This window comes from Bombyx mori, chromosome 10 (assembly GCF_030269925.1).
Source record: "Bombyx mori chromosome 10, ASM3026992v2".
NCBI classification, from domain to species: Eukaryota; Metazoa; Arthropoda; class Insecta; order Lepidoptera; family Bombycidae; genus Bombyx; species Bombyx mori.
The window spans coordinates 12,608,064-12,630,591 of NC_085116.1; the positions used below are offsets into that span (position 1 = coordinate 12,608,064).

General features: G+C 37.1%; 1 protein-coding gene across 3 annotated transcripts in view; it reads left to right on the plus strand.

The window, feature by feature from the left end:
- The window catches only part of LOC101736789 (myelin transcription factor 1), a 277,664-nt gene extending 255,179 nt beyond the window's left edge, over positions 1-22,485 (plus strand). The window contains exons 6-21 of one of the 3 annotated variants that reach the window (XM_062670682.1): positions 456-1,492; positions 2,177-2,249; positions 2,934-2,974; positions 4,633-4,791; positions 4,972-5,257; positions 6,004-6,198; positions 6,345-6,546; positions 6,716-6,876; positions 7,323-7,420; positions 9,560-9,773; positions 18,859-19,068; positions 19,389-19,451; positions 19,565-19,857; positions 19,942-20,102; positions 20,213-20,267; positions 20,622-20,758. In XM_062670682.1, coding sequence (XP_062526666.1) covers positions 456-1,492; positions 2,177-2,249; positions 2,934-2,974; positions 4,633-4,791; positions 4,972-5,257; positions 6,004-6,198; positions 6,345-6,546; positions 6,716-6,876; positions 7,323-7,420; positions 9,560-9,773; positions 18,859-19,068; positions 19,389-19,451; positions 19,565-19,857; positions 19,942-20,102; positions 20,213-20,257 — 3,238 coding nt within the window. In that variant the 3' untranslated portion in view covers positions 20,258-20,267; positions 20,622-20,758. Of the gene's footprint in view, positions 1-455; positions 1,493-2,176; positions 2,250-2,933; positions 2,975-4,632; positions 4,792-4,971; positions 5,258-6,003; positions 6,199-6,344; positions 6,547-6,715; positions 6,877-7,322; positions 7,421-9,559; positions 9,774-18,858; positions 19,069-19,388; positions 19,452-19,564; positions 19,858-19,941; positions 20,103-20,212; positions 20,268-20,621 lie in introns of all 3 variants that reach the window. The other 2 variants (XM_012697547.4, XM_021353499.3) reach the window with 2 other exon arrangements.
- The last annotated feature ends 43 nt before the right edge of the window (positions 22,486-22,528 follow it).

The window sequence follows — 22,528 nt, forward strand, 5'->3', positions numbered from 1 at the left end:
ACCGATACAAACATTTTAAACTTAGTGCGGATTTGTTGGAAATATTTCACGGTTAACATCCATAAATATTTTACATTTAAATATTGGACACAATAAACTTTTAACTTAGTCTGACCATACCCTAAGAAACATGACGAATTGAATATGATTATTGAGACATTTTTATTTATTTTATTAAACAATCTATTTGGTCTGAAAGCTCTTGAGTGAAATGGTTTTTACGTGGGAACGATTTTTGTGCATTTAAACAAAACAAAAAAAAGTGTTTTATTAAGTGATATACGTCGAATGGAAACGCCGAGAATCATTTCCGCGTAAAAATATTCTGATTGTGGATGAAAAAACGAATCGCAAGTACAACTATTTGTTTTTACTTTACTTTCTTGTTGTGTAATGTTATGAAATATATTTGTAGCTTTTTAGAAAACTGTGCTTAGAGCGGTCATTTGTTACAGGAGTACACCGCTGACGGCTCAAACCGGAATCACGCAAATCAACAAGAGGCGACTCGAGTTCGGTGTCGATGTAGAAACTTTCAAAATAGGAGAGAGGCGTATAGAGCGTACCAACAGTGAAGCTTCCATGGAGGACGAAGACGTGATCGGGAAACGCCGACGGAGACTACTGGACGATGAGAGACGGGACGAACTCGAACCTCGACGCCGCCCATTACCAGTGCACCGACCTTACACCACTCGGCAACCTGACCAGGATGAAGAGACACTCATCAAAGAAACACAAGCTGCCTTAAAAACGCTCTCAGGAAGCTGGACTCGTGATCATACGATTGTACACACCGGTGACGTCACCGATGAAGCGAACGGATTCGAAAACTTATTTGCTGACGGAAGGCAAGAACATAATAATATGTTGCCGTCCCCGCCCTCACCGTCTTCCGAAAGCAATGACACCACACAAAAAAGTTTTGCTATGCGGTACGAACAGCAGGAGCATAACATTAACGGTGTCAATGGAAATATTGAATTGAATACGTGCGGAGAGATTGCTGAAGATCAAGAAAGCAGACATTCTAATTACGATGGAACTAATTTCGATGAGCTCGGTGATTCGTCTTCCAATGAACTCGAAATAGATATGTCAGATCGATTTGACGATAAATTCGACGACGATAGAGAATTTAAATTCAAACGTAAAGGCGATATTGTGTCCGTCAATAAGCAGTCTCTGTACAACGCTTACAAAGCGGCGACGGCTGCACTGCCATATACCACGCAATCGGCTTTCAAGCCTCCCGCTGAAGTGAAACATAGGCTACACGGACCTACACTGCCGAGCGAACCTTTCGGGGGGTATTCCAATGATCACGAGAAGAGTTCAGTGAACCGTGCTTCGAAACAGTATACAGTGCTACAGCCGGCAGGAGTGGGGTCACGCGCGGCCACGGCGCTGCAAGAAGCCAGGGCAGTTCCAACCGCGCAGCCGGCACGAGATTCGCGACCGCTCACTGCACTCTCGCCGCCCGTCGTCAGAGGTACCAGTCGCAGTCCCCCAACTTGCTACTCAAACTTTCTTTACGACCTGCCTACAACGCTCGAATACAGTCTATTTAGTTTCAAGGTTAAATCACGATATCGGGTTCTGTTGCTGTAACAAAACGATTTTCATCGAATCATGGCACACCAATAAAATTTTTGAAATTGGAAACCAATACATGCCTTACATGAATACTGAAAGTGTTTAATATTTTTGTCACATGCGCTGTCATAGAATATAAAATGGTTTCAGCGGAATTTTAAAAAAATACCTAAAACGAAATAAGCTCGTACGTGGTCGGCGTTAGTCGAATAAGTTTAGACTCCACCTACGTTAGGTCGTATATTTTATACAAGGGACCTTAACGTTTTCTTATTGCTGCGTGATAGCTGGTTTTACGTCAGAGCGTCGAGTAATAAAAAGAGGTCAGAGCGGGCGGTGGGCGGAGCGTGTGTACCGCCCCGCTACTCCTGAAAGAAAAATTGCGTAGTGGGCGCGCAGCCGCTCGGCGTTCTTTATTTTTTCTTTGAAGTTGTATTTATAGGGTGGGGCTGGGGCGCGGGGCGGGGCTGCGCAGGTACGCCCCGGTCGGGTGGCACGCCCGCCTGTATCGATCCACGCACACGCCCCATTCCACTGATTAGGAAAACACTAATTTGTGCATCGGTCGATTTGTTCACAGAAGGCAACAAGTGCCCCACACCCGGCTGCAATGGGCAGGGCCACGTCACCGGCCTTTACACACACCATAGAAGGTTAGTACAGATTTCTTCAGATGACTCCTGAAATTTTGAAACATACCCTAACATGAAACGTCTCCCGAATAACACCACCATCGAAACGACAGATAGAACTATTTGATGATTATATTTGACGTTAAAACTTGAAGTTCAAGCTCTAAAACGTTGTAAGACTTTCAAAACACATATTCAAAAACTTCATACAAGGCTTTTACTCTTAAGAATAATTTACATGATGAGAGATTCCCGGAATAAACAAGAAAGGATATCCAGAAATTTTACCTTGTTATATCTGCCTCTTTATCGAGTATATTTTGGTATAAAAACAATTACTATTGACGGTTTTTATCATCATATGAACAGTTGAAGAATCATATAAAGTGCTCACATTCCAAAACAATCTCGCTAATGACAATCGCATTCTCGCAATTCTCCTTGCATGGGTCAACCCTCAATTTTATTCTCGTTCCACATTTAATTAAGAACAGATTTGTTTTTAATATTTCGACTCTATTAAAGAGCCTGAAATTTAATATACTTTAAAAAGCTCTGCATTGTAAATTAACTATGCAATTAAACATGAAAGCTACGAAATGACTCTAAAACTAAAAATGTTTATCATAATAAAAAAGCTAACTAAAATTTGATGGGATTATGTATTTAAATCAGTAATTCAATTGTTATCGTTTGTTCCATCAGTCTGTCAGGATGCCCAAGAAAGGATAAAGTTACACCGGAGAGTAAGTAGTAGTTTATTGAAGCGATCATCGTAAAATAGACGTTCGTAGATTGTGCTTACGTAATAAATACGTTTTCCTTTGCAACTTAAGATTAGATAAGATTAGATTGTTTTTTAATAATTTTATTTTTTGTTTCCGAAACTTTTTTTTTAAAGGTTAATGCACAAAATAATTTCATCTTGTAAATACGTATAAATAAACACTAACTATATTTCATAACGATGCTTAATGGTAGGCAGCGGCTTGGCTGTGTTCCTGGCATTGCTGAAGTCCATGGGCGACGGCAACCACTCACCATCAGGTGGGCCGTGTGCTCGTCTGCGTACAAGGGCAATAAAAAATAAAAAAAATAAAATCGGTCCTGAACTAAAAAAAAAAAAAATATATATTTGTAAATATAATAAAATATCCCACAAAAATTGTATATAAATCTACTAAATAACAAATTTACAAGTGGAAAATTAAAATTCCAAGCGAATTAGGTTTTCGGGTCAGGAGAATGGTGAAATGAAATTAGAGCATCGCTGCACTGCAGTTTCCCATTTTTTTTATGTTCACCAATCGATAATTTTAGAGTTTTCATTTGGAACATTTAACGGTTAAGTTTACCTATAATTTTTGAGTACATAGAAGAAGTTATGTAATTCATTCCTTAATGTAGTTCGTTATGTTCGTAGTATGTAGTTTTTTCACACTTTGTTAATAGGGTTGTGCTATAAAACTTATTTTTATCTTCGTATCGTTTTATTTATTTTTTACTGGTGGTAGGACCTCTTGTGAATCCGCACAGGTAGGTACCACTACCCTAAGTTCTGCCGTGAAGCAGTAATGCGTTTCGGTTTGAAGGGTGGGGTAGCCGTTGTAACTATACTGAGACCTTAGAACTTATATCTCAAGCTGGGTGGCGCATTTACGATGTAGATGTCTATGGGCTCCAGCACTTAACACCAGGTGGGCTGTGAGCTCGTCCACCCATAAAAGCAAAAAAAAAAAAAAAATTATAACAGACTAGCAATGCAAAAGACAGTATACTATGGTGATGACTGAGAGAATATGCTAATCGCATTTAGTATAACTAAGTGTACTACCTTCCTTGATAATGACTTGGGAAATATTTGAACACTATCGATTGCTATCGATATTTATATTATTCATTAATCATTCTTGATTATAAAATCAAGAACATTTTAAAATTACGAAAATGAGTAAAAAATTTTATTCACCGCTTCATACCTACAAATAACATTTTATGTGTATAGCAAAAAAAAGCTAAAAACACGGGCAAAATCTTTGTCTTTCTTAAATAAAAAGAAATGTGTACATATTTTGAACAGTCAAATTTTGTTGAGCAAATAGGCATGCGATTTTTTATGTCTCTTTGAACAAGGAGACAATATACATTTGAAAAAGTTTTTTTTTAAACCCTTCCTCAACATATCTCAGCACTCGCGTTTGCTCTCAAGGCTAGCATCATAATCTTCTGCAGCTATGGTACGCGTCCATTGGCCAGACGCACCGCACGGATTTTATTTTGCTTTGTATTTTTTGCTCATAAATGACGGCGTTTGGTGCGTCCAGCGCGGGACAATGGACGCGTACCTTAAAGCCGCATTCAAGTCGATAGTAAAAAAATAAGAGCGTCTTCTTTTCCGGGATAGTTTTGGCGCTGCACGAAACGATCTTGAAGTGTCCCACGCCCGGGTGCAACGGTCGAGGACACGTGAGCTCGAATCGCAGCACGCATCGGTCTCTTTCCGGCTGCCCTACAGCCGCCGCACGCAAGGCCGCCGCTAGAACACAACGCACACGTCCTACCTGTAAGTTTACAATAGAACTTCGTATCTCTCTACTCGACCTTTAAACATTAGCTCGTGCATCGGTATCTTTCAAACTGTGAGTCATTTTGAACTTCTTTTTTTATTTTTACAGACAAAGCATAACAGTTTATAAGATCATACTTACTGTGGAATTTAAGTTTTTCTTTTTTCCTAATATAGTATCGATAACAGCAGCTCCGATTTCGGTATCCGTGTCTCTATCGAGCGACAACGGGTCGAACCCAAACTCGACGCGTGTCTCCCACGAGAGGGAGTCAGCGGCCTCGCCGCCTAGTCCGCCCGTGAAGAGAGAAGCCCCCGAGCTGCTCGTGCCGAAGCGAGAGGCCGCCGAGCCAGAGCGCGACTCCCCCGCAGGGATGGAGACGCGCCACGCCGGCTACGGCGCGCCACCCGACCAACGATCACCGTACGATCGACCACCGGACGACCACGTCCGATCCTATAGGTAAAACTACTTTGTACACGATAGGATATTCGACATTATGTAACAATAAGATACTTTACTGGTGGACCTCATGTAAGTCCGCGCGGGTAGGTTGCCCTGCCTATTTCTACCGTGAAGCAGTAATGCGTTTCGGTTTGAAAGGTGGGGCAATCGTTGTAACTATACTTGAGACCTTAGAACTTATATCTCAAGGTGGGTGGCACATTTATGTTGTAAATGTCTATGGGCTCCAGTAACCACTTAACACCAGGTGGGTTGTGAGCTCGTCCACCGATCTAAGCAATAAAAAAATTTTTAAAAATCTTTTAAATGAAAAACAAAATCTGACTTCACGAATCTTGTCTGAAATGTAAGGAAACCTTCATGACACGAAAACAATAATAATACTGTCTGAACAAACTTGTTTTTTTTAAGCTATTGACTAGCTTTAGTTTTATCAATAAGAAATTTTGGAAATTCTCTGTTTTACCTCTAAATCTTCGCTAGATAAAATGACAATATCAAAACAACAGAAAAATAATAACTAAATATTTCATTTTAATTTAAATCTTGTAGTATCAGTAATTATAATCGCATTTCGATTAGAGTTCAAATATAAATAAGAATACATATTTACGTATCGTTTTATTTGATTTATATTTAGTGAATTTTTAATATAGATGTTCTTCGTATAGATAATAATAGTTCATTTAGATACAGTACTTTTAGAAATTTACTGTATATTGAAATTTAAAAACGTTTCGTAGTCAAATGAACGAGACTCGATATGGGTACGAGTCTCGTTGCTACGAAGGAGCGCCTGCCTTCGAACGCTACGACCCTCAGTGTCCGCAGAGGTCGTACGGTTGGGAGGAGGAACGCTACCACGATCCACATCTACCCACGCCCATGAAGACGGACCAATCAGAACAGGAGACCAGTTCTGGACCTATTTATCCTAGGTAAGTTTTAGTCATAGTTAACGCCTACGCCAGATACTTATGTGGTAAACGAGACTCCCCTTCGCTTCCTTCATAGGACATTAATATTATGCAACAATGATTGTTTCGAGATCAGATCAGGAAATGTGATCAATTCGTTTTCCTAGACCAATGTACCACTACGAGACTGGTGGTGGAGTTGCCGGTGTGAGCGCAATGGGACCAGGCGTTCCACCAGGTTTCTCGGCCATCAATTTGTCGGTGAAGATCGCAGCTGCGCAGGCCCAACGTCCCCGAAGTCCCACGCCCAGAGATCCGAGAGATCCGAGGCCGGCAATAGACCTTTCCAGCTCAAGTGGTAGTCCACAGGTGAGGGAAATTACTACCACTATAAATTAAACATATTAGAGCTGGAATATCCGCGCTTCTCCAGACAAAAATAAGACATAATTTTGAAAGAAACGCTTGGAGCGCGAAATTCGTTCATTTGAGAAGTCGCTTAATTAAAATGAAAGCTAAACAGTAATTTTTACAACAGGGTCCATACGCGTCGCCGGTGTACACGAGCGCGGGCGGGGGCAGCGGCGGCGCGCGGGGCAGCCCGCAGCCGGGAGCTTCGCCCCAGCTAACGGCCAGCCCTCAGGTGCCCAGTCCACAGGGACAGACCCTCGACCTTAGCGTGTCCCGTTTACCACATAGGTGAGGCTTGCCTACCTTACGCGACCTGAAAATTACATTTAAAACATTTTACCATGTTGTACTTTATCGTTCTTGAATAGCAATTCAAAATTGATAGTGAAACTAACAATCTGTTCAATTTATAGTATTTGTGTTGTTTTCAAAACAAGGCACAACAGGAAGACGAACAAATTTACCTACGTTGTATAGATATAGTATTTTCATCGAATTTTCTCGAGTCTTAAACATAATTAAAACTGTTTTTACGGTTTAATCTCACGTTAGTCGGCTTCAGTCATTCGTGACCACGAACTCTGAAAAGTATTCGAAAGAAAAAAAATAACAATAAAAAATCCGAGATTAAAGCGTAAATTTATTTTTAATTTTGTATAGCTTCATTAAAAAAAGTAGCTTTTGATTTTTGACTCCTATACTATGATTTTCGTAACTGTATTTATTGATTTCAGTCGAGGCTTCCCCGGCGCCGTTTCCTATAGTCGAGAATCTACCCCGGACAGCGGCGGTAGCCATCCGTACCTGGAAGCCTACCACCGAGACACCGCAGGTAAAATTCAATTTTAATAATAATTTGCAGATTTAACAGCGTTCGAAGTGGCAATTCCAAAATAAACAAAAGTAGTATTCGTTGGACATTATAGAAATCAACAATTGAAACTCAATTTCAGCACCCTAAATATAATTTTGATAATAATGACTTATTCAATAGTTTAATCAATAAGTAACTAAATTATGTACTAAGTTGGTTCATAATAATTGGACTTTTTGGCGGGAACGCGAGGGGCGAAGGAGTCCACTGAAAAAGTCTCATTAAATAACCACCACTTTACTGAGACTTTATTTCATTCATCTCATTTCGTTAATTTAATTTCATCCCAATTGATTAAAGGCTTAAATTAATCAGCTCCATGTCATTTCGCCTTATATCAGTTTTCATAATAATATTAAAACAGAAAGTAAGAAAAAATATAAGAGTGAACTTAAAGGTCTCGTTACCAGGCCATAAAATCTATAAAAAAATTGATCATATCGAATACTTACTTTTTAATACTTTTTACGAATACTTTTTAATCGATAAGAACTCTCATTTTATTTACCGTATTTTTTTTCAGAGTTGCTATTGAATTCACAATAAAAAGTAAATAAATAAATGTAGTTGGTAATACAAAAAATTACAAACATATCTTCATTCTAAAACATTAGGTTCGTTCACACAGCGGTAACGTAAAACACGTCGTGCAAATTAAAAGCCGACCGCGATAATCACTCCCCGCTGTACGCCATACAACGTACCTACGAATTCGTGGCAACCTCCTGTTCGTATTCGTACAACGAAATGACAAGACAGAATTAAATTACCTAATATACATATTTAGCTTGTACTCCGGAAGCGGCCGTTTTATAAAAGTAGGCTAAAGATAATAATAATAATAACTAGTGGTCGCCCGGTAGTCGAAATTCGACTATAATTAATTGAAATTATAAGTATACACTTATAAGTATACACTATTATTATTCTATTTTCAAAGACTATTAGACTTCTATAATCACAAATTTCGCCAAGACTACACGTTAGAAAAATATTAATAAAAACAAACAATATTAATCTATTCTCAATTTGACCACAGACGTCAAGAACAAAATTTTGACAATAAAGAAATAGTATGCATGCGTGTGTGCGTCAAATACATGATAGTGTGTGTAATGTTTTCTTTATTGATTTGTTGTCTTTTATGCATTATTTAAAAAAAAATATTAGAATTGTGGACTTCTTCTCTACATTCTCTATAAGTGTGGAAAATATCATACTCCTCCGTCCGCGCAATTTTCATACAAAGGAATACAAAGTTTTTGCTTCACGTATTAATATATAGATAAATGAAATGGACTAAATTTATGGTGCTACCGTATTTTTGTTACACGACGTTGTTCCTTCATCGAGGACAGCTGTATTTATATTGTGAAATCTATGGGATTAAGTAGAAACACTAAGTGGACCGCGTGAGCGTAATGTCTAGCTGTAGAAAAAACATTTCGTTTAACCTAGATTTTTAAGCAGTAGCTTTTTACTTTATTTACAGTAGCGATGAGCGTTTGAATTGAATCAAAACTTTTTGAATTTAAAAGAAATTATTAAAAACTATCGCAGCGGAACTACGCAATAATACCTACAGGGGAATTTATTCGGAAACATTAATCTCAATTTTTTTTTTATTAATTATAAAAAAGAGTGTATTTTAAACTAAAGTAATCGTAGTTTCAAAGATATTGTTCCTGTTAGTAACAAAATTGCAACTCTGAATGTTACGGTGGTCTTCAGAAGCAATGTTTTCATATTACTGACATAGATGGTAGTTGCATTTAAACCTCATGCTTCTGTCATTGGGTGCACATAAGCCCAAAAAATCGTTACCTATCTCAAGCCCAACTTGTTGTCTAGTTCTTATTTCAAAAAGTGAATTTTTATGTGTCAGTATTTTATCGAGGATATATTTAACGTGGATAATTATCAAATAGATTCCTCAGATCTTTGTAAAAGCAGATACGAAGAGCTATTCGCTTATACTAATAATAATAATAATTACATTTATTTACTCCACAATATAACTTTTCAATTTATATGACATAGATATTCTAATTCTATCAAAACAATATTATTAATATAACATTAATATCTATTGAACAGGTTACGGTGGTGTCAGTCCGCACCCAGTGGCGGGATACGGGCTAGGTCAGCCGGATTACGCGGCGGCTGCGGCAGCGGCGGGCTACGGCGGATACCAGTACCAGTGCGGCGCCTATCCGCCTCCGCCGGCGTACCCACCTCACGCACCGCCATATTCTCCGCCCTGCTACATGCCGCCGCCACACGCGCCGCACGACAAGCCAAAGGATACAAGGTGAATATACTATTCCGAGATAGATAGCGGAAGTAGTGAAATGAAATAAAATGAAATGAGATGATATGGGATGAAATATAATCTTAGTAAAATGGTGGTCATTTACTGAGATTTTTTCAATTGACTTTTTGGAGGATCCCGAGAAGTTATGTTCAGAGGCTTTGTTTCATTTTCCCACATTTGTGCACTTTCACAGATATTAAACAGTTAATAAACCACCTTTATTACAAATTTAAATCTGAAGAAACACTAAATAGACAAAATAAAACAAATCACACAACTTCACTCCTCGCGCTCCCGCCAAAAAGTCCAGTAGCGTAGCTGTGGCCCTGGCGTTGCCAGTTTCTGTCAGTGATAATCTTCGATTAATAATAGTACAATAGCCACATAAAATCAGGTGGGTTATGAGATTATCTGCCTTTAAAGACGATATAAACCTCATATGATTTTTAAATTGATCAAAGGGCAGTCTCAAATGCTTTTATGTATTTCACTCAAGTATATGGTATGAGATCACGCTATGGAGAAAGCCACAAAGGTAAGATCTATCACCGAGTGGGTATTTTTCCTCTGTATATCGATGGTCCTGATGTCGTTCTAAAATTGTATATATGCTAACTTATCTTTTTAAATTTTCGTTCACACAATTGGTTCGTTCGCACAGAGGTTTATTTATTCTGTGATAGTTACAGCTGCAGTACTGCAACAAGAAGTATGAAAAGTTTCAATTTAAACGCATAGGTCACAATAAACAGACACAGTTATATTTTTTGCTCCTTATCAGGTTATAATCACTGGGATTCCGAATCGGAATCGGGTCGCAATTTTGATCCGGTGGTAGATTCAGCGAAGCACTTCTGTTGCTCAGAGTAGTGTTAGCAAGTTTGATTAAGCTTAGGTAGCTTACCTACCAAATCTTCTGTAGCTGGAATAGCCCCTCGAAGCAATTTGCGATTAGGCAGGGAAAACAATGACAATTTAACTGCATATTTTGTTCAAACGAGCACGTTTGGATCAACGGATATTTCTCATAACATGAAGACTACCAAAGCTCGATCATGTCGGTCGGTATTTATAAGCTACGAATATCATTAGTAGTGAATATCATGCTCACCTTTCCTATCTAACTACTTCTACTGCTCCCTCTGAAAGCGCTAATATTAAGGCATCTTATGAGTCTGCACGTGTTGGCATCACGGCCGATATTTCTATCACGTTCCAATTATGCACACCCATCCGAAGAACAGAATAGCTATCGTTGCAATCAAACTGAAACTGAGACCTGATGTCTCACGCTGTGGTATTTAAGGACTTCAGCAACTGCGTAACATTTAATAGGGCGTGAGTTCGTCTGGCCATTAACGCTATTTAAAATTTTGTTGCCCCGTTTATCTATTTCGTAATTCGTATTATTAAATTATTGGTAATAATTAACTCGGTACTACCAATTTCTTGAATCAAAGGCAAGCTTAAAGATCTTCATCATGAGACTTTAAATCTAATCAAATAATGGAATGAAATCAGATATGTGAAACTGAATCAACTCTGAAGAAGACGTACCTTTTTATTAATAACTAGCTGACCCGGCAGACTTCGTAGTGCCTCAATCGATAAATAAAAGACCTAAACTTTTGTATAAAATAAACTTTAAACAAACAAAAGGAACCCGTCCGACGGGGGACACATCAAAGGAAAAACAAAATTGTTATTTTTATTTAATTCCGAGCATTTTCATATTTATCTACCTTTTAAACCTTCTCTGACTTCTACAAATAATTCAAGACCAAAATTAGCCAAATCGGTCCAGCCGTTCTCGAGTTTTAGCGAGACTAACGAACAACAATTTATTTTTATAAATATAGATATAAATTTATAATAAATTGAGAGATATAATAAAAAATATTACCGAGGATACGGACAAAATTGACGTTTAATTGAAATAATAATACGTGTATAGAATAGAATTTTATTTGGCAAATATTACACATCTTTATAAGATATATACCTATATTTGTTTTTCATTCTTTAAATACGCTACTGATCCATCATATCATCGTTGTGTTCATTACAAATTATTTTTAAACATTCTAGACCGATGTGCATACTTCGCCCAGTTAAAATATTGTTATTGAAAACGGTACTACAAACTATTACGCCCGATCGGCGATTCTCGGCAAAGTTTTTGTTGTCTCTTTCGCTCTCTCGCTATAGACAGAGATACATATATTATGATATAACGCTCTTAACAACTCTCAAAATGAATGTCGGTCGGCATTACGCGTCATAAATAATTTCAGGCGATCATTATAATAATCGATTACTTAAAACTTGACAAAATGTGATAAGACATATTCGGAAAAAGTTCATTGGTTTTTGTATGATTACAAATAAGAATATATTTTTCACCATGAACGCATTTTATTTAAAAACATTAACGCTTGAAGTAATTAAATTACACTTTCTGTGTTTAAAACTATTACACTTTACTGTTTACAAGAACACGAAGCACGTGGGTGCTTTTTTTTGTAAGATAGATAAACAGACGCGGCTATTTTAGGTTAGAAATACATCGCCGTGAGTTTTGGAACGTAGCAAGTCACAGTTGGTGGATCAGTCTAAATATACCGGCAGCGCGGCGTTCGCGTTTGCTCACCGAGCCAAACAGCGCGCAACCATGTCAGATAAACACATATGAACGATAAGATACAAATATTAAAATATTCGTGTCACTTTCAAACGCTCAACATTTTACAAGGACAAAGATATGCATCGAAACAGGTAAGAAAAGTTTTACGTTCTTTAAAAAAACAAAAAAACTTTCACGACTTGTGTTCGTTAGAAAGAACACAAACAAGAGCGATAATATAAATAATAATATATTGTTAAAGTATCGACAAGCTCGATTTGCGTGAACAATGTGAATATTTACCGTGACCGTAACTAATAATATTAATATACATACCTACCTGTTTGGTTAATGACATTTTTCGTCAACTAAAATGGACATTTGAGGTCAAATCAGATTGGCGCCATATTTATTTTTAAAATTTCGTTCCTAAAGTTTGCATAAGTTTTTTTTTCTTCTTTTGTTTTCGCTTCTTAAATTGAGTTTATTTATTATTTGCGTCAGTCATCATCGCGAGTTCGACGAGTTTTATGGGAAACTGAGTAGCCGGATGCGAGATTCGAGGGACCTGATCCAGTGTCCGGTGGAGGACTGCGACGGGTCCGGCCACATTTCGGGACACTTCGCGTCGCACCGCAGGCAAGCGGCAATTAGCGCATTCACTAAATTGCATTTTAATGCATCGTAATAACCGCTAAAATTCCGCGGCCGTTCAAAACGAGAACACTGGCCTACTATTAGATTCAACAAAACTTTCGATTTATACTCACGAAACTTCATAGAATAAAATAACATTGTTTTTGAAGTGTGCGAAGTAACATATTTTTAAACGTTTTTATTTAGATTGGATCTTTTACAAACTTTATGACCTCGACATTCACAAAGTAAACAAAAGCGTGACGTCGCGGCTGATACCAGACGTTCTACTAAAATTGTAGTGTTTTCTCATATAATATTGAATGCACTTAACAATAAATATTTAATAAAATGTATATTCGCGCAATCTGTCAATTATTGTGCCCATGAACGTCAATTCACGCATTTCCGCGCCAATTGGCCGCGTCCCACGACATTTCAATGCACACTAACTGCATGCTTCTTGTCCTACAGGATATAGTAATTTATTAGCATTAATAGATATACTATGTTATGTTTAAAGTATTATAAGCGTTGAAATATATCAATATGATTGATGATAAATGCAATAGAACAATATTTAATTGTAACGTATTTTGTTCCTTCATCGCCAAATATAGTAAATATTATTATGGCGCTCCAGAAATTCTTCCTACGAAAATAACTTGGAAAATATGTAATAGGTAAAAAAACAGCGTTATACAGTGTGGAAGCGTTATAGCATTAAATCAAGATGATTTAATTTACGTAATGTATAGAAAGAAACTCATCACTGAAAAAAAGCATTATGATAAATATTATAACTATTAGCTATTCACTTAAAATTTGTTTTGGGCATTTTATTCTTTAAAGGCAGTAACGAAATCTTTCTTTTTTAGTACTTTCGTTATTTTCAAAGGATCTGTGGTCGTAACGATGCATTTTCAGGGTCTAACACCTCCTTCCTCACGGCGTCACACCGTCTACTCCGATTTGCTGACAATCTGCTACTCTCACTAATAAGCTTCCCAAAGCAAACTTGTCGAAAGTATTTCAATATAATATATAGATTAGGTAAATTTCTCGATCTCGTAGAACTATTTAAAATATTAATTTCTCTGAATAATTCAATTCTATTTTAACTATCCGAATGTTTAATTGATTAACGTAGGTTGCGGGTATGACTAAGTCGAAATCTTCGTTATTTCGCCTTGCAATGTACAAACGAAATAAGAATAGTATTTTGGTAATATTACTATAATTCGTCTGCCAACGGTAAATTTATTTTATTAGGCACCAAACAGCGACTTAGATGTATACAATAATATACAACTATATATCTATACCAATATATAAATCTACAGTGGTTTTACGGATGTTCCGTTATAACTACTGAACTATGCATTCGGTTGACTTGAAACTTTGTATACATTTAGAAAATACATGTACTTATTGGATAGGCTAATATTTATATAAGGGTTGGACTCCCTAATAATAATGACAATAAATAGTAATGTTAATTTTAAATGCGCGACGAAGCGGACGAATACGGCTAGTATCTAATATAGGTATATATCTAAGTAAAGATATATAAGCTATAAAAAAAAAATCCATAACACGAGACCTTTGTTACAAAAATTATAAACGAAATCTATAGGTCATAGTTATATTATTTTAAATGTATGAAAAATTGGCACTGACTGAACAATTTACTCTTTATGTAATTAATAGTGCGTTGTCACTAGTCAGTTACTGTTTTTGTTTACGTATATTTTGTTTTAACCTGGAGATTGTAAATTTAGGTCATACTGTTGTAAACATATATGTGTATATATAAATGATTTATTACCTAAAGATGGTGGCTGCATCGAAATTCAAACTATTAGAGATAAGACGATAAACAGCAAAACAATTTTGCTTGTTAAATAGATTTACTTTGACTTCCACGGTGAAGGAATAACATCGTGCAATAAAAATCAAACCCGCAAAATTATAATTTGCGTAATTACTGGAGGTAGGACCTCTTGTGAGTCCGCACGGGTAGGTACCACCGTCCCGCCTATTTCTGCCGTGAAGCAGTAATGCGTTTCGGTTTGAAGGGTGGGGCAGCCGTTGTGACTATACTGAGACCTTAGAACTATATCTCAAGGTGTGTGGCGCATTTACGTTGTAGATGTCTATGGGCTCCAGTAACCACTTAACACCAGGTGGTCTGTGAGCTCGTCCGCACATCAAAGCAATAAAAAAAAAAAAAAAAAAATTGATTTACAACGAATCCGATTATTTACAAAGTACATGAAATGAAACAAAAAATTCCGGGCAGAAACACACTTACACAATATTGAAAAACAGTTCTAAGAAGTTCATTAATTACACAGTCAGTTACACAAATCAATAAAAATGGAACAGTAGCTAGCTACTAACACTGACGTCAAAGTTTTAAAATTCGAACGGATGCAGATTCGATGTTATGCTAAAGAGAACCTTCCAGAGAAATCTAAGTGTAAGAAAAACAAAATAACGTGCGGACTAATTTAAAATTATAAACAATGCTCGAGCACATGACGGAACATCGGTTTATATAAAAAGAGCAATTAAAAAAATTGAAATAAAACTGATTTCGCTCATAATTATTATCGCTCAAGCCATTTGGTCTTGAGTGGTAGCGAGTTCTCGGGGCATCTATTGTTTAGCTATAATCGCCAACCATGGACATAATGTCACGGATTTGGCCGGCGTGTTGGTTGCCATAAAATAGGTAATTTCCTTAACTTTCCTGTGAAGAGGGAGCACCTTTTAGCGGTAGGCAGCGGCTTGGCTCTGCCCCTGGCATTGCTGAAGTCCATGGGCGACGGTAACCACTTACCATCAGGTGGGCCGTATGCTCGTCTGCCTAGAAAGGCAATAAAAAAAAATAAAAAACCTCCTAAATCCAATTCGGAGATGGGCAGTACAGGGTAAAAGTTTAAAAGTATTACGAATAAACCCAACAGCAATGAGCGGAACTGTGGTAACAAGAAAAGATAATTCCGGTCTTGATTTTGGGTCCCCAAAGTACACGCTAGTGAAAAGATGATTGAGCGTACCAAAAGAGCTACAATTAGAGACATCCTCAATGATTCGAAGAGTTTGTGTCTGTAGGGATTCAATTGAAATATACTGACATTAAGAACGATCGACCCGAAGTATCAAAGGCTAATTTTGATTGAGGCAACCCTTTTGTAAAATAAATATTTTTGATGACGTATTATTTTCTTGTAAAGTTTGCCATGCTTTCTTGAACACATTTTAAGTTATTTATACCTTTGCGTTATTCTACATTGTGTGAAACAGTCATAATAACGTGTATAATAAATGAATACATAATTGTGAATAACACTACAAGGTGATCGTGACGTATTGAGTGCATTATGAATAACTCATTATGATTCTAAAAACAGAATAACCTAGATCGCAGTTAGTACTGAATTTTTAATAGTTTCATAAGTGCACTATTTTTTTTTTTTTGTGATTGATGTTACCCGTGACCTAAGATAAAGTGATCACCGTAGCCTGCAAGACGACACTATTGACACAACCTTGGGGCATGAGATTGAAGTTTCAATATTATTGTTTGACGGCTGTTCAAAGCTTCAAAGGTGGGGGATTCAAAGGTGGTGCGTACCCGGCTGGAGTTACAATTCCTAAATAAGTTCATCTAGTTTTTCGTGTGATCGCTGCAGTGATGGTACACATTCTGACTTCTGCGATGGTGATTAAAGATTTCTTATAATACTTTAGGATGGTTTTTATCATGGAAATTCTTCTTGGACTTCTTGTAACAATTTTTTTTTCGCGCCAATAATGGATTGCTTAATAAATTTGATTATAGTATTTTACTCTTATAATATTCGAGCATCAAAACTACAATTTTAGTAAGGTAAAGCAGGCGATGCATCGCTCTGTGTACTGTTATTAAATATGTAGATATATGTAGGTATGCACTAATGAAATATATTCGCAAGCTTACTGTTGCACATTGATAGTCGGCTTTACAATGTCACTTGAGTCATAATAACATAAGTTTCAATTTTCAACTTGTGCAATAATTATATTCGAACATATGACGAACGAAAGCAATGGACGAGAATTAATATTAGGTAAATGAAGATTTTGTGATTAAATATCCGGTACCCATTCAGTAGTTTTTATAAAGTGTCTTAATCTCGAGGTTTACCGACTAATACAGAATGAGTTATCAGAACTGTATAAGACCGTTATAAGAAGACTATTCAAGAGTATTATCATAATCATTCAATAGAGCGAAGCCACTCACTTCAGTCCGGTAATTTTGAAGCCAAGGTCTTGCTATAACCCTAATAGATATAAGTGCTCGATATAATAATAAATCATGGTCGACTTCGGTCAGATCTTTCATATTTTAATGAATTTTCAGTATTTATATGCTTTTGACGTTTTTTTAGCTTTGATTGACTTTTGATTGACAATTTCAACCAGAATCGCAATATTTTGGAAATAAAACTCAAGATAACAATCGATCATGATTTTTTACTGGTGGTAGGACCTCTTGTGAGTCCGCGCGTGTAGGTACCACCGCCCTGCTTATTTCTACCGTGAAGCAGTAATGCGTTTCGGTTTGAAGGGTGGGGCAGCCGTTGTAACTATACTGAGACTTTGGAACTTATATCTCAAGGTGGGTGGCGCATTTACGTTGTAGATGTCTATGGGCTCCAGTAACCACTTAACACCAGGTGGGCTGTGAGCTCGTCCATCCATCTAAGCAATAAAAAATAAAAACGATTAGAATTGGATCGGATTTGGACCATTTGATTGTTGAATACAATAAAAATAAATAAATAAAAACGTTCATAGTTTTTCCTTGTGTCGTGGTCGTGATAATGTGGTAATTTTTTTATAGAACGTTTGATAGACTTTAATGACGTTTCAACTATATAGTTTCAATTTCTACTTTCGATAACTTTTTTGTTTGGATTACGACTGTTAACTTTTAAGTGATATTCTAAAAAGTAATGGGTTTCAAATGAAAATATAAAATATGTATGTATAAAGCGATAAGATAACAGAATTTACAAAAACTTTTGTTAAAATTTATGTTATTTTTATAAATGGATTATAAATTATATAAATTAATTTTTGTTTAATAAATTTTAAATATTTGAATGTAAACAAACATCTATTCATTTTTTTTTTAATTTCGTGAAAGCTATGACACAGATGTGCAACTGCTACTATTACTTTCAAATACCGTTAATTTACAATGTTTTCATATTTATTTGCTCAAAATAAAAGTTGCAGTAATTTTCACAATGATGCAATTTTTAATGGGTACTTTCATTAATCTCTACTCATGTTATAGATATTTTTAAACTAAAATTATCCTAACCTAACAAGAGACACGTTTGTTTTTTGAAATATGATAGTAGAATCTTAATTATAAATAAAATTATTTTTACATTGCCCTCTTCTACGATGCATGCGAAATAAAATTGTTAGCACATGTATACATATTTCCTTACAGCAAATCGAGTGAAAACATTCATAAATGAATAAAGCTAATAATGATACGAAAGTCTGTGATAAATGTGTAAACCAATCAAAATTGGATATAAAATTCACACTATTATCAAATTGCAATAACTTATATCAACGATAAGATTCACGACAGCAACAACTTCGGAACGAATTCTCATAAACTTTCACACGTATCAAGATCATGTTTTTCGTTCAATGAAATTGTGCTGTATTGTCTTATTATTATAACGTCCAAATTTAATTATACATTGTACGTTACGATTCGCTGTCCTACCACGCCATTGTAAGCAGTTTGTATATGTGCAGCCTGTCCGGGTGTCCGCGCGCCGATCGCTCCCAACTCCAGCCACATTCCCAAGAGCTGAAGTGTCCGACGCCGGGCTGTGATGGATCCGGTCACGTCACCGGCAACTATTCCTCACACCGGTCCCTCTCCGGCTGCCCGAGGGCCAACAAGCCGAAGAGCAAACCCAGAGACGGCCAGGATTCGGAGCCTTTGAGGTAAGTTCATATTTAAAAAAAAAACAATTGCGTAATTTAGACGTAGCAATATAAAGTTATACTAAAGTTTTGACTAACGTTTATCGTACATTTTGCGTGTAGTATTGTGCTAAATACACAGAAATTAGATCCGCAAGTCATATAGTTCCACTACTACCTACTGATTATTCCATAAGCCGTCTCGATGCGTACTGACTGACATTGAAATATCGAGTTACGTAAGTAGACATTACGTAAACTGAAAAAAAACAATACTTTCCTCGCTCTCGCATAATCTACGTCAGGTTTACAATGAGTTTCTTGATTTGCACGCCGCTTAGATGCCCTATACCGGGCTGTGACGGATCTGGACACGCTACAGGGAAATTCTTATCGCATCGAAGGTAAGAATCGTACCACAGTGCCATATAGATATCGTACCGTAGATACAAAACAACAAATTCATAGTTACGTACATATTCTTGTATCAAACGCATCTATTAATTTGCTTCAACAGCGCATCGGGCTGTCCAATTGCGAATCGGAATAAAATGCGGGTCTTGGAGAGTGGCGGAACCGTCGAACAACACAAAGCCGCTGTGGCCGCAGCCGCTTCAGCCATTAAATTCGATGGAGTGAACTGTCCAACGCCCGGATGTGATGGATCTGGCCACATAAATGGATCCTTTTTGACGCATCGGTCGCTCTCCGGGTGTCCAGTAGCCGGAGCCGCCACTCCCACGCCGCAACCAACGAAAAAACCCAAGTACCCGGATGATATAACACCGCTGTATCCAAAACCATATTCAGGTTTGTATTACTTTTCTATTTATGCACATATATCATAATCGTAAAAACTCAAATTTTAACTTAAAGCTTTTGGTAATTCTTCAGGAATGGAGATGAACATGCAAACGGGAAACGGTGAAGATCTGATGACATTAGAACAAGAAATTACCGAACTTCAACGGGAAAACGCAAGGGTCGAATCGCAGATGATGCGCCTGAAGTCCGACATCAACGCGATGGAAACTCAACTGACACATGGGGAGCGAGTAAGTGTCACAATAAAACAAGACCAAGAAGACTAAAACTCATTTTTATTTTGATGTTAGTGACTGTCGACTCCATAATAGTAAATGGATGTTTTTGTCCCGTGACCTAGATGGTACTGTCATGGCTTCAAACGTCCAACTTTGAGTGCCACTAAAACAGCATTTGTGAGTACTATCTCTATTGTAGTCCAGTCGAAAAATTACATGAAGGTTGATTTACGACGAACAGTTACTGTTTCTCGAACATGCGTTGCCAAGGATATTGCTAAAGAATATTGTTTACTGCTGGGACCAACCGTTACAAATCTGGTTCAAAATCTTTTTATGGTAATGAATGCGAACAAACTTTGTAGAATAGGATAGGATAGCCGTATAGCGATGAAACTGAAACCTGGACCTTATGTCTATGGCAATAACGATCTCGCCCGCATCGTTCGATTAACTCTTTCTGTGTCGATCAGCTTTTAACGTTTATTTTGTTTTTCATTAAGAAAACTGATGAACAGACGTTGATTTCAGGAGAATCAACTGATAACCCAACGCAACAGCAACTTGAACGAGTACTACGAGAGTCTGCGGAATAACGTGATCACGCTGCTCGAGCACGTACGCATCCCGGGGGGAGGCGCCGCCCCCGCCCCGCCCGCGCCCGCCCCCGCCGCACCCGACAAGCCCGCGCACGACAACTTCGACTCCTACCTCACCAAGCTGCAGACGCTCTGCTCCCCGGACGGGTACTGTCCGGACGAGAACCGCCCAATCTACGAAACCGTCAAAAACGCGCTCCAGGACTTCACGGTGCTTCCTACGCCCATTTAAGGGTCGCCGAGCGCCGCCGACTCGGACCGACAGTGAACGTTCACCGGCGACCTCGGCGGGGCTTTACGTCAAATGGACATTTTCAATAAAATGTGTACCCGTGTTCATACTGTCCCCACATAGTCTGTACCAGTTTTGTCAATATCATACACATTTTAACAAAAAGTATGTACCGATTCAAATTATACGTACCATTTAATTATTATTTTTGACTACGTATAAAATACTACGTATACGTTTTAAAATAAAAAACACTAAATCAGTCACAACATATGTGCAAGTGGGACAGTCACAAAAGTAACATCTAACATTTAGGACGACGTGAGATTGACCTGGTGATTTTTTAGCTCTTTAATAGTGAATGAGTATTCTGTGTATTTCGTGATCTGTGGACGAAACTCAAACCAAAGATTAATGTCGTTTGTGCCGGAACGACTCGAACGTCAGCGTCGTACGTTTAGGACGCGGGTGGATATTTGTGTTCTACTATTAGGCAATGATGTCTGATCTCTTTAAACCGTTGTATACGATGTGTGACCTATCTAAGACATCGCGTTGCTCGAACGAGGGTTCGTTGGTCGTAGTTAAGCTGGACTAAATTACTATAAATAAATTTTAAAAACTTGTTACTACTCGTATGCTTAAATTAATGTAATTGTTAGGAAAAGTTTATACTTGTACGTGAGCGGTTTTAGAGTCACACGAAAACATTAAATTATCATTTTAATGTAAATATTGTATCTACATTTCGTATTATAAATATAGTTATCGTAATAACCAAGACCCGTTCGTGCGGGTACATTTTAGCGAAACGATATACGAGCGAACAGATTTTATCAAACAGGAAATATTGTAGCGTATAAGGAAAGTGTTACTATTAAAATTCATTATTACTGGGAATGTGCCAAATGCTTCGAATACGCAGCAGCTCCCGACCGCTGATATTATGTTGAGTTAACATTAATATTACGTAAGCAAATATAAACGAATCCTTAGAGGACAGTCAGTTCTAGTCAGTTTGTTTTGTAAATATAAAAAAAAATGTGAATACTTAAATGTCACGTCGTAGGGACGTATTTATTTGTATTAGGTAATACGAGATCTCACTAGATCGTTGTAAGTTAATTCAGTCATTAATTAATAATGTATTTTAGGTATAAAAATTTAAACGTACATTCTTTGTTAGCCAATGTTCTCCTGCTGTGATTATGTTACATGTTAATTACTTATTTATTGTTACCTCGGCCCTAAACGGGATGTGATAGGTTAATTATCTTTTATTCTTGTAGTTGTTGATTTGCTGTTTCATTTGAAGCAAGTTTCTGATAAACAATTGATGTGCAATTTTTTTTACTATTTTCTTAAAGTTGGTGTATTTTTTATTGAGATTTTCATTTTTAATGTTGTGAAATGTCAACGGTACACAGGAATATAATTATTCGCATTTAAATATTAAAACCTAATAAGATAATATGTTACTACTCTGTCAAATACTTACGTTTCTGTAATATATTGAGTATGTGTTGTTAAAGAATAAAAATAATAAATACCAAGATTATAACAATCATTTAATTTTTCCCTGTATTACATACTTTTTATTTTAGGTT